The sequence below is a fragment of the Ochlerotatus camptorhynchus genome, unplaced genomic scaffold, assembly GCF_037179485.1.
Source record: "Ochlerotatus camptorhynchus isolate MF236.1 unplaced genomic scaffold, CSIRO-AGI_Acam_v1.1 ptg000003l, whole genome shotgun sequence".
Classification (NCBI taxonomy): domain Eukaryota; kingdom Metazoa; phylum Arthropoda; class Insecta; order Diptera; family Culicidae; genus Ochlerotatus; species Ochlerotatus camptorhynchus.
This window is the reverse complement of record NW_027040495.1, coordinates 480,472-494,090: the sequence shown is the minus strand read 5'-3', so window position 1 is coordinate 494,090 and position 13,619 is coordinate 480,472. Positions and strand designations below refer to the sequence as shown.

The 13,619-nt window shown below is 40.4% G+C and overlaps 1 protein-coding gene across 5 annotated transcripts in view; it reads left to right on the top strand.

Annotated features, from left to right (window-relative positions):
* bi (bifid) overlaps positions 1-11,041 on the top strand; it is a 322,721-nt gene extending 311,680 nt beyond the window's left edge. For 3 of the 5 annotated variants that reach the window (XM_065234497.1, XM_065234582.1, XM_065234365.1), the window contains 2 exons: positions 8,963-9,198; positions 9,276-11,041. In XM_065234497.1, the coding sequence (XP_065090569.1) occupies positions 8,963-9,198; positions 9,276-10,102 (1,063 nt within the window). In that variant the 3' untranslated portion in view covers positions 10,103-11,041. The remainder of the gene's footprint in view (positions 1-8,962; positions 9,199-9,275) is intronic. The other 2 variants (XM_065234671.1, XM_065234439.1) reach the window with 1 other exon arrangement.
* The last annotated feature ends 2,578 nt before the right edge of the window (positions 11,042-13,619 follow it).

Here is a 13,619-nt window from a genome sequence, read left to right as displayed (position 1 = left end):
ATGTTCCTATTTATAATGAAAACTCACTTTAAATAAACTTAACTTCAAGTTTCTCTGGTAACATCTTGTTAAAAGCTAAATTTGATTTCATTTACCATATTTTTAAATTCAAGCGAGATAGTAAGGGATCGACACTTGGAAAAAATATTTCATCAGCCTGCCAATGCGATACTAGAGGCAAGTCGAATTAAAAAAAAAATATTTTCTTTTTTTCAATCTTTGTTTGCCAGATTCTTCCTACATATCCCGGAAGTTTTTTACGACATACAAGTTTTTCCGGCTTCCTCTACATTACCCTCAAACTACATTTGAAAGACTCTTCCGTCTTCTCCCGGAAGTTTCCCCATTAATAAAAAAGATTTTTCCGATTTCCCCGAAAGTTTCTTCCGACATCCTCAGAAGTATTTCTTACTTCCCGTGAAAGTGTTTTCCAACTTACCTCTGAATTCTTTCCGGAGGATTACTCTTGGAAGTCTCTTTCGACTATCCGTGGAAATCCTTCTGACTTCGGTTGGAAGATTCTTATGAGTTTATTCAGATGATTCCTTGAAAATTCCTGGAATTTACTTCCAGTTTCTCCAAAAAGTATCTTTTGTCTTCTTCTGAAAGTTTCTTTCGAGATCTCCCGTACACTTTTACTCGGAAATTTGTTCGGACTTGTCCGGTAGATTTGTACTGAAAGTTTTTTTTTTACGAAGCTTTCACTGCAAATTTCATCGAATTTTCTCCGCAAGACGAACTGCTTTCCTCTGGAATTGTCTTCTGATTTTTCCCGGAACTTTCTTCCAACTTCCTGCGATTCGGAGTTTTCTTTAAAACATTTTCAGCAGTCCCAGGGATGTTTCTGTCTACTTGCAGTAGTTCCCGTGTAGTGTGATCAATTTTTTTTTTTTTGTTAACATGTGCCGTGTTAGAAAAATTGTTTCCGTTTATCCTAAATGAGATTCCAGATTCAGTAAGATTTGAAGTCATGACTTTTAGCTGGAGATGAATGAACGCTATCCATTGTGATTAAAATATTAAAACTTGCGTTCCAAATCATAAGAGCCTAGCTACGACATTCGATTTTCTTTTTGCATTACTTCAGCTTACGAACCAATATTCTGGGCCTTTACCGACTGCGCTAAGCGAGGCCGCAATAGATGGTCGTTAAAGTAAATTTCAATGAACACTGAATGGAATTAAAATTGCACGTATGTATGAGATTTTCAGGAGTATTGAAAAAAAATGGAAATAGTCCTAAGGGAATTCTGAAATAAAATCTGTACAAATGTACATTCTAAGGAAATTGATAAGAAAATTCAAGATAAAAATCTATGAATGATTCAAAGGAAAACCATAACGCAAAGAACAATAACAATTTAACTCCCACTGTCTGGCAACGGCATTATGGATAAAACCTACGTGCAAGCATTGTATGTTTTATGAATGCAAGAAGCATGAACAAAAGCACATCCGAAGCTATTTTCAACTACGACAAACACCACATTGTTGATACTAAAATGTCTTTAACAGTCCTGAAAAATTTAATCAAGCAGTAGTGTATGGTCGACGAGAGCGAGAGTTTCAAAATAATCTGTTAAATCTAGGTTGGTAAACCATGGTGGAAGTCTAATGAAAATCGATTCTCATGCCACTAACTTCACAATCTGCCTCACTATCACTATCAAAATAACTGTATTCTGACGCAGCCAGTTGCTAAAATCGTAAAATTTAAGCCAGATGATCATTTTGGAAGTAATGCAAACAAAACGCTATCGGATGGCGTAATGCTACCATATTGCCATGACTGACAGTTATTAGTTACAAATTCAGAGAAAAAAAATAAGCATTTGGCGACAGATTATCACCATTCATAGCATGCTGCGGTTGTTAGTTGCGTTGATTTTTGCCCTCAAATGGCAAAATAAGCGTGAATAATCCGTTCTCAGTCAAGGGACAGTTTGATCTTATCTGTGAATGAACAAAATTTCCATCAGGTGAAATATGATTTTTTGTTTTACGATTCTAGCTAAATAAATAAATCTAATACTAAAATGAATTTATGTATCACATTGAATGTAACCTTAAACAATAGAGTATCATATAAAAATGGTGGTGATGATAGAATTTTTTAAATTATTATTTTTTTCAGACATGAGCGATTTTTTCTTTAAGGATTATATTAAGCAACTGTGATGTGATTTGCAATCACGGCCAACCATTTCACTTTTTTTTTTCGATACAACGATCTTCAAAGACATTCATAAGAAAAATCGTAGTGATCGTCACCATGTCATGAAGAAATGTGAAGATACTAAAAGTCTAATCGTGAATCACTTATAAAATTCCTTTTTAAAATATTACTACCATTCGTTACCTTTGTAAACAAATTTATTTGTTTTGCCAGTTTTGACAGTAATGATATTTGAGTTTGTTCTACCTGCACAATTTTTTTTTCTTTATTAGAGTGACTTTCAGCCAATTGGCACAATTGCTAGTTTCGATACCATACCTTCTGGGGTTTACTGATTTTGTTTTTGGTTGCTAATCCTCGGTTCCACGACTGACAAATACACTCTAAATAGTATATGGGGTATTGAATTTTTGTAAATCTTTTCATACATGAATTCAATATTTATTTGTCATCAATCAGTCGGATGTCCAGATGTTATAGAAGGCAAAAAGGTATCAAATTTCCTCATTAGTTCAAAATGCCAAGACTCCTACCGCGCTTGCTATAACGAGTTATTAAGTACAAAGACATAGGATTGAAAAACTACAATGGCAAAAATTGACTTTGTCACGGCCATCGATCTGTCTTCCCATCCATTTACCGGCAGATCATGCTTCTTCCGATGAAGTGCCAAATATGTCGATAAATAATATACAATTGCCATCTGCTGTATATCGACAACTCTCTTTACCCAGCGATGCAAATCGATAAAAAGGTAATGTTAAAGGTACATCGATGGCAATCTTTGTTGTTCTTTGCCAAAGTTCAAAGTTACGATGGTATCAGCATTTAAATATTTTTATATTAATACAATTTGTAAAGATTACTAAAGTCCATGTATGGCACCTTCATAGATTACTCGAGATTGCTATCATACAATCGATAAAGAAATGATCTTAAATGTTTTTTTTTCTCTGATCGGTACCTAACACCACTGTGACCAGTAATTTGATCTATTGTAGTATATCGCGTGTCCTTAGTTTAGTGCATGTCCTATTACTTCATCACAATTGAGAAATCATGAAGTACACTATTTTTTTTTACAGCTGTCATTCTTGCAGTTATCGCAAGGATCTGAATTGAAAGGTCCGGCTATTTATACCCTTCTGAGTTTTGAAACACCCTCCAAAGGCGCGCCCCTTTTTCAGTCAAAATTGGATTCCTTAGCAAAAAAATTAATTGATAATGACCATGTATCAGAATCCTAGTCTTAACCACTTCAAACTAGGGAACAACGAATAGAAGTTTAGGAATCACATAGATGAAGACTAACTAACTTATTTTTTGTTTGTTTCAAGAACATCCTCGGTGGGCAAAGCCGAGTCTTGTCACAATCAACAAGGCATAAAAAGTAACAAGGACTAAAATGTGTTCCTTTGATTACTGTTCCCCAAGTTTGAAGTGGAATCGGTGGTAGATCTTATCTTAGTGACGTGAATATGCATTTTAAAAAAACTGATAAAGGTTGAACCAGTGCTGTAGATTCTCAAAATCAATTGAACGTTTTTGATGAAAATGAGAAAAGCAGCTATCCGGTATCAAAGGGGACCTCCTTCGAATGGCTGATATAAGTTGCTTAGTAATTTGACGAAGGCATGGATCATTAACGGCATCGGTGGTGTAGTGGTAAGCGCGATTGCCTCTCACCCCAAAAGGCCTGAGTTCAATCCCAGTCGACACCACCGGGATTTTCTGAGACATACAATCTGTGATCACGCCTTTCTTCGGAAGGGAAGTAAAGCCGTTGGTCCCCGGTTCATGAGTTGATGTGATGGGTCGATAGGTAGGGTCCAGGTGTGGGAGCTACCTCCCTGGCGTCAGTAAAATTGGTACTCAGTACGGAAAACAAGATCGACGTAAAACAAATCAAAGAAACAAAATTAAGGCATGGATCATTGTCATTTGAGAAACGCTTGATAGCATTCAATTGAGTGTAACCTACACATAAACGGATTTCGGGTCGACATTCCGGCGAAAAAGCTAAGCCAACCCGACACCAACCTGACTTTTACCAAACCCCAACCCGATGTTGACCCGACATTGATCTGACATAAGCCCAAAGTTGACCCGACATAAACCCGACATTTTGTCGACATTGACCTTAAATTAGCCTTACATTTATCCAACATCGGGTCGACTTGTCTGTTCGGGACCATTTTTCTGGGTTTATTCCATACTCTACTGTCGTATATCAAATGTAACTCATTTGACAGAGACGATGAGGTTCGAATGAAAAAGGGGCTCTTCAAATGATGGGCATGTGAGAATTCGTTTTCACAGATTTGATTAAATGGTTGTAAATCCGCACACGAAAATCTTGTTGGGGTTTAAAACTGCGTTTTATTTTTCAAATTTCAATGTAAAAGCTATACATTAGTAGTTAATATGCTTACTATAAGACCATTGTTACAGTCTTCTTTCTTACCATAGGCCATTGCTCGAACTTTTTATCGTACATGGCCCATCATCTTTTGCACGGGCCCTGCCCCACATGTTTGGCTACCAAAATAAATGTCCGCTTGAAATCCTTCAGGTCACTTGCAGTTCCACCCTTTTTCTTCAGTATGTTCTTCACAATTGACCAGTATTTCTCAATTGGGCTTAGTTCCGGAGATTTGGCCGGATTCTTCTCCTTAGGAACCACTGTGACGCCATTCTCGCTGTACCACTGTTTGGTGGAATTTGAATAGTGGCATCTAATCTAAAAACGCTTGCCAAGTCCGGTCAGAATACCGCAATCCACCTCAGAAAAGGTATAAGTCTCTTCCGTAGGCACTCCTTCTGGTAAATTTGCTGATTCATGGTCCCAGAAGTAACAAAAGTTTAGCTTTTCAGCCCACAACTGCAGATTTCTTGCCAGACAAGGAAATTTTTGGGGAATTCCAAAAATTTTTTTTTTACATTCTTCCGGGGAGCTCTTCCGGTCATCCGAGCTATATAATTCTTGCCCACAAATTTAATCGAAAATTGCCAGAAGCGGATAGACCGAGATTTTTGTTTCGAGCGTGCAAGATCAAATCGTAACGTGTTTGCTCCGATGAAGCCATGATGCAAACAAATAAACTTATTCTGACAACCAATGCCAACCGACATGATTGAAGTGCATCCTCTTGGATGTAAAAACATTACAAAACGTTTTTTCAATCAGAAGTTCAATTGAAAAATGACAAAGACACCATTTCGAAAAAAAAATGCAAGATCCAAAAAGGGCGATTTTTGGCAAAAATGTGAATGATTACTCATAACACACTACTATGCAAAGATTTATGCAAATCGAAGATGGTCGCGATTTGCCGTTGGCTTGGAGCTACTTAGAACGAACTTCCGGGTGAAATGGAAAATATTTGCTGGTCCCACAAGAAGCCAGTAGGAATTCTGAGGGAAGTCAGGAGATACTGTTGGAATGGAAAGCTTGATGAAACATGCGTTGAACGAACGAATTTCCGGAGAAAGTTGGAAGAAACTTTCGGGAAAAGATGGAAGATTCTTCCAGGGTAAGTTGGAAAAAAAAATCCGGTAGATGTTGGGCGAAACTTCTGAGCGAAATCATAAGAATACTTCCGAAGAAGCCGGTCATAATCTTGAAGGGTAAAGAAACTTCTGGATGATGTTGTAAAAATCTTCCGGGAGAAACATAAGTGAATCAGCTCGCATATCATCACCCTGGGTATGGGTCCCTTCTCATTGCTCTATCCCGGGCAATGAGAAAGCGGACTCGCTGGCCAAGGTGGGCGCTATGGAAGGCGATATTTACGAGCGACAAATCGCCTACCTCGAATTTTTCACGATTTCTCGTCAGCAAGTCCTCGCCAACTGGCAACAAAAGTGGAATGATGGTGATCTGGGAAGATGGCTACATTCTATTGTCCCACAGGTGTCGATCAAACCCTGGTTCATTCGTGTCATGTCCAGGCTCGTCCAATCACTGTTCGGTAAACGCCCACCTCTTCCGTATTACGCTCGCCGACAGCAACTTATGTACCTGTGGAAACGGCTATCACGACATCGAGCATGTTGTTTGGTCCTGCTCCTTGCATCATGAGATCCGTTCTGTGTGATTCTCTTAGGGTCCAAGGAAAACAACCCTTTAAGCCAATTAGACACGTCTTGGCTTGCCGTGATATCGACTTTATGAAGCTTATTTACGACTTTCTTTAAGCTGTTGATGTATGTGTTTAATGTTTTGTGTTTTAGCCATCCTTTACGGTTAATTCTTAAATTAGTTCAAAATGCTTTCCCTTGTCCTCCCTCCAAATGATAAATAAATGTAATCCCTAATCTCGAGTAAACCGCGAGTAATCGGCCCCCGTTCTACTAACATTAATAGTAAGAAAATGATATTCACACACAATCATGTAAAAAATATTCGGCTCCGCAAAGCTAACGCATTTGAGCCTTGACAAATAAATGGATTATAAAAAAATAAGTGAATCAGGGGAAACATCCAGATGGAAATCGTACAAACCATCCGGGTAAAAAAAACAAACATAAAAATATATTGAAATGTGTTTTAAACTTCATTAGCTCTTATTCTAATACATAATTGTTGAAAATTATACTATAATTATATTATATTATAATTGGATAAACATATTTCTCAATTTCCAAGAAATCCCCAGAATTAGCAATCAACTATTTCCCGATTTCTGGGTACCAAGAAATGTCCGGGAATTGGAAACAATAATTCAACTTAATAACTAGTTGAAATAAACTGAAATAATGAAAGTTGATTAAAATAATGTTACATTTCAACGAGAAATATGCACTGCCCCTTAAATTCTAGCAACTAAGTAAGGAGGAGCCTGCTGCCAATCGAAACAACTGTGCAATGTGACCCATATACTTTTTCTTCTTATTCTTCTTCGCAGTTCGCTTAATCGTTTTAGTTTATTGTGTGCTCTCAACTTAGTGTAACAGATGCACTTCCACAATTATTAATTGACTTTTGACGCCATTTTCGAATTAGTATAATTGTGTGGTAGTACAATCATACTCTATGCCCAGGGAAGTCGAGAAATTTTCCAACCTGAAAAATTCCTAGACCGGACCGAGAATCGAACCCAGCCACCTCCAGCACGGTTTTGCTTTGTAACTGCGCCTTCACCGACTGAGCTAAGGGAGGCCCATCTACCTATAACGATTATTATTTCTACGTAGCTATACAAGAAATCTTGTCAATCTTTTTGAATTCAGGCCAAGCTACTTTTTGCGGATGATTTATATAGGATCTGAAGTAATGCCATTAATCATGGCATAGCGCCGTCAACCCTTCGATAGATCTCATAATCAAATGTAAGGCACAACTGTCATCAAACAAACAAGTACTCTTTCTGTTTGATCGAACCCGTTGAAATTCTTTTCTTTCAAGCAAACTTCATATCTATCGGAAAATATGCAAATAAAAACGGAATAAAACAGGTGAGCATTCAGATTTTGCTCACGAATCGCGCGAATTCTAACACGAAACTTTATTGCCCAGGCGGTCACATTTTCATAAACATTATGGTGCTACTCGTGTCATGCCACCACTACAGACTATACGGTTGGCGGGACAAGCTGACAGAAATATCACCCCGAACACTATAACCCTTTACTTTGGTGTTTTATTTTATGGATCCATCCCACTAGGAATTACGAAAAAACGCAATGCCCTGGAAGGCGCACAATAATGTTAGCACCGATATAGGTTTACAGCTTTCAACCAAAGAAATAACTAAGCAAATTCTTGAATTGAAAAATACGTGCACATACGTCACAACAGCGATTGATCGCCTGTAGGGCACCGCCTGCTACGCATCAACCGTTTCGATTTGCGAGCATCCATCCGTCAACGGATACTACGCTTTGATGTTCACGATCGGTGGCAAACGAGTTAAACCGCACGCACGCCATTTCGAATTATTATTTATTCATGACATCGAGCAAGTTTCAATGCGTATGTTTACAATTTACATATGAAGGAAAAGTCTACATTGTGTACGGGCAAAAAATCGCTCCTTAAAAGCAGAATCTCGTTTACGAAGGTGCCGAAAGAAACACTTGAATCCTTGCGCTTCCGACGGCTTCCGGTCACGTGACCACGCAATTTATCATTCACTTACTTTCCGCCCAAAAGTGGCTTATCGACCAACAACAGCACTGCGGAAGCAACGTAAAGCGAACCATCATCATTCAATTAGTCAGAATTCAGTAGTAAATCCGACCAACGCAAAATACTGCCTATTCACTGTTGTTTGCAAACTTTTTGGAAAAAGCCTCTCCGCAGACGAAAGGAAACTGCCGAGTCATGATGCGTCCCGGTTCGCCGACTGGTGCATAAATTATCGACCGAACATAAACTCTCCACTCGCCACACCAGACAGATAGATTGTAACAACTATTTCAATTTGTCTGGCATGAATCACCACCCTTTTCCATTCTAGCATTTTTAAGGGTTGCGCCTCGGGCACCCCAGACTCCTCGCAGCGTAGATATCACATTCACCCCAAGGCAATCTGCATGGGAAATCGATCATTAGCACCCTTCTCCAAAGGGTGAAGTTTCTAATGACTGGCTTTTTGGACGAAACTCAAGCGTTACGTTCTAATTTGAGACTGCTTAGAGGGAAGGGTGATAATTTTTGGTGATTTGTAGCTTGTTGACACATTGTTGGTTTCGTTTTGGGTTTCACTCGTATACAAATTGGTCCCCTTTGGAATGTGCACAACTCGACCCACTTAATGATACTTCCTAAAAATTTCTCTCAAGTGGCTCTTTTCCTCTTTCCAGTTGTTCTGCCTTCCGGCAGTCGCTCATGGGCCAGCGGAGTTCCGACGGTGACAAACTAAGTCCAAGTTCCGTCAGTTCCTCCCGAGGTCCAGCTGGTTTGGACCACCGAACGAATAGCATATCAACAATGGACGACGACGACAAACTGCTGGATGTTGTTGGACCGCCACAAAGCCCGCTCCTCTCACTCAGCCAGCAGATGCAACATCATGCAGGTACTTTTGAACTGAATTTCTATAGATATTAGGCAAGTGTACTAATGATGATTTTATTTTTCTCTTCATTTCACTAGGATGGTTCAACTTTGAAGATGTGCAACGGGCAGAGGAAGCCATGCGAAGGCGACTCCAGTCCGACGAGAACGAGCGCGACGGAAGTGATTCCAACTGTTCGGATAGCGTTTCAGGAAGCACAGGTGCCTTTCGTCCGACCTCGGGCAGTCCCAAGGAATCATCGAGTAGCGCCGGTACATCATATCCCTCGCCGAACATCTCGGTAGGACCACCCATCCATCCACCTCCACATTTGTTACCGTATCTTTACCCGCCGGGATTGTACCCTCCGCATCATCTCTCGCTGCTTCACAATCAAGCCGCAGCGGCAGCGATGAACCCTAGCTTGCTGTTCAATGCTCAACTTGCCCTAGCAGCACAACACCCAGCCTTTTTCGGTCACTACTCGGGCCACTCACCATCCTCGCCACTGCACGGTTTGAAAGTACATCGATTTTCGCCATACAGTTTGCCCGGTTCCGGCATGGGTTCGGCATTCGACGCCGTCACGCCTGGATCAAACTCCGGAGGCCCACGAAGTCTGAGCAGTAGTCCTCATCCACGAGCTGCTTCAAATTCACCACCCACGAGGCCAATTTCCGTGTCACCTACTCCCACCCAGAACCCAATGTCTCCTGCATCGGCGGAGACTGGTGCTACCGGAACAACCGCTGCCACAATCCCACCACCTGCCCAGCCAGCATCGAGGGTCACCACTATGCCTTCCAACTCGCCGTCAGAGTTGAAGAGTATAGAAAAGATGGTTAACGGCCTGGAGGTTCAGCACAACATCAACGGCAACGTGGAAAACAGCAAACTGCAACAACTCGCCAGCATTGACCAGTGACGACTCCTGGATGGTCCGGCGAGTGACATTGGCAGCAATAGCAGCTTGAAGCTCGACCAGGACATGTGACAGTTGGCAATAAGTTCCAGCAAGATTTTCAGCGCAATATGAATCTCTTGTGCAGCGATCCTGACCGCATTGGCAGGACCGTGATCGTTCGCTTTCGGGAGGGTTTCGGGAAGGGCAATGTTAGCAGAACCTGTTATCTAGATGAATTACTGTGCAAATATTTATGCTTAAACTTTAAGGACGCCAATCCGAAAACCAGAAGTCAGTGCGCGCGATCAATGGCAGGGGACAGTCAATGGAAACCTCTGCCTTCTTTTCTGTGTAAAGTTAGTTAAATGAATCCTTAGAAGGAGTACATATTTCGCATTATTTTAACAAGGCAGATCAATTTTAAAAACTCGCTGAGCAGCACACTGATCGTACCAAGCAGCAGCAACAATATTTGTAAATAGACCGTACTGAATAAGACACAAAGAGAGAGAGAGAGAGAAAGAGAGAAAGGAAACTAGTTGAGAGGTTTAATTTCATTTGCGTTTCCAAACCGATGGAGAAATGGATGGAAGCAAAACTTACCAAAGAGTCGATTAACCTATATTGTAAATTTATTCGTTGTACAGTGGGAGCAAGGAAATTACTGCGTTTGGTGGCAGTGATCCTGGGAATTCACGCAACTGGCAGCAGGAAAGGTTCATTTGTTTCGATTTCAGGTTTGGCATAATGATAATCATACACTTCGAAAATATTTCAACGGAAAAATCACAACATGATACTTGCCACAATCCTTGAAATAGTTCCTGGAGGTAAGAAATGACGAGCGGTTGTAGATTACTTTCAAAAATAAATTAGGGGCTGTTTATAAGCCACGTAGACTTTTTGAGGAGGAAAGTGTCTACGGTCCATACAAATTTACAAAAAAAAATCTATGGTCGATTGTATACGCGGGTGAGGGGGGGAGGGGGGATATAAATCCTCTAAAAATAGATCTACGTAGTTTATGAACAGCCCCTTATGGAGGTGCGCCCTAATTCAGTAGTTAAAGTTGTAATATCACATAAAATTAAATAGTTCAACCTGTGATTTTACGGTATGCAGCAATGCATACAGTTTTGGGATTATGATCAATCGACATCTAAGAGAAAATTAAAGAAAATTAAAATTTTTGACAAATACAATACGATACGATACTTTAATCAATTGTATACCACCAACCACGCAACCCTTGTGCCTGTTTTATGTGCATCCCTCTGATATGCAAAGACCAGAACCGATCCTATTTGTGGCATGCAACATTTGTCCATGTAATAAAGGGGTGATACATATACCTATGCAATAAAGAGCAATATTTGCAATATGCAGATATTTGCTAATTAAATTTCAAGGACACTGAAAGTCAACTTTCCAAGCATTAATATCTATAGACTTAAATTCAAAATTTTGAACATATAATAGTTTACCGAAATTCGTATGGAAAGTGAAAGTGGTAACCAAGCTGAAAAGAAGGTTGTCGTTGACAAAAATATTAAAAAAATATATAAAAAAACTGCCGGGAATCACACCACAGCTGTGATAAATTTTGCTTTGCCAGTCTCACGACAATGCTTTAAAGAGGTGTTTGCCAAAGGCTCGGCTGTTGGATTCTTGGCACTTTTTTTGCCGGGCTCGGTGAAAAAATCTAAGTGTGTAGGTGAACATTTCAGAAGGCCCTATCTGCTGCAGTTGTTATCCGACGTCACTGATGATACGAGTTATACAAATTCAACCACCACATCAAACTCATCTCCGTCGATTATCTCACTTCTTCCTATACCAGCCTCGGTTCCTCCAGCCAACAGATACGGTGTCTTTGACATACAGTAATCCCTCAATATATGCGGTGGTTGGTTCCGTCCACCGCTGTTTCTCGGTAGTCCTTCAACCAATAGTTTTTTGTAGATATGTTATTAGTGTTATCCATTAACTAGTTATGTAAAGAAAATCAATTGGTTGAAGAACAGCTGAGAAAAACGGTACCATCCACCGAGTATATGGAGGGATTACTGTATTCAACTTTAATCCAACCCTTTCTGCTTGACGTATCAGCCTGGTGTACTAATGGGTCACCACCAGGAACGTTCTTCCGACAAATGTTCACGTCGACAGCGTAGCAGTTGAACTGGCTGAATTTATTGAAGATCATGAACCGCATGTTAAAGACCGCACTTTCAAAACACCTTCAAGCGCAATGTTGAACAGGTGACAGGAAAGACCATCGCCTTGTCGAAGTCTTTTGCGTGTTTTAAACGAGTCCGATAAAGCACCTAATATCTTCACACAGCACTGCACACCATCTATCGTAGACTTGCTTAGTCTGGTCAGTTTTCTGGGAGACACGTTCTCGTCCATAATCTTCTTTTCACAATCACTAGGATCGTAAGCGTAGATGAGTAGGTACTTGATATTCGAGACACTTTTGGAAGATCTGCCACAACGTAATGATTTGGTATGTTGTTGATCGTCCATCAAACGGCTTGATAACTTTCCATAAATCTACTTGCAAGCGGCTTATGGCGAAAAATGATCTGTGAAAGCACTTTGTTGAGAATAGTGATCGCTCAATAGTTCTCACATTCTAACTTGTCACACTTTTTGTATATTGGGCATATAGCTCCCTCTTTCCACTCCTCCATTAGCTGTTCTGTACCACAGAACTTGATTATCAGTTGGTGCAGGCCCATTTTAATAAGCTCCGCTCCGATATCATCCTTCTCAGCTACCTTGTTGTATTTAAGCTGTTTGATAGCATTCTTAACTTCACTTATCGTTGGAGTTGACATGTCTCCCTCGTCCGCCGTACCGATATTATCGGTAGGATCGGAAACAATTCCTCCTACTGTCTTGTTACTCCGCTTTTACGAAATTAAGGAGTTCATCGTAGAGCTGATCACGTTTATTTGGGAAGATACATCCATTCTTATCCCGCCACATTTTTTACAGGATACGTTGATTTTCTTGTAGAACTTACGAGTCTCTAGAGAAAAGTACAGCTGCTCCATTTCTCCGAACTCCATCTTTTCGAGACGTCGCTTCTTATCCCGGAAAAGATGAGTTTACTGTCTTCGCTTACGTTTGGATTGTTCCACATATTAACGAGTTCCTTGTTGCAGCATTTTCCTCGCCCGCGCAGCATTCTTCTCGTGTAAAACCATGTGATACTCCTCGTCGAATCAATCGTTACGTCGATTCTTCTCCACCCAATGGCACCTTCTACTGTGTTGTTGATGACCTCTTTGATACTACCGCAGCAGTCGTCAAGAGGAGCTTGGGTCAGCGCTACCTCATCCGGAAACGCTGCTTTGAGGTTTTGCGCGTAAACAGTTATGACATCGATATGATAACTAAAGTCGTTCCAGATTGTATCATGGTGGGTTTCGGTACCAAATGTTGGTGACAACGGAATGTCTTTGGCACACTTTTACGTTGAACAAACGGCCTTTGATCGTCACCCAATCATGTGTCTTTGCATTACGCC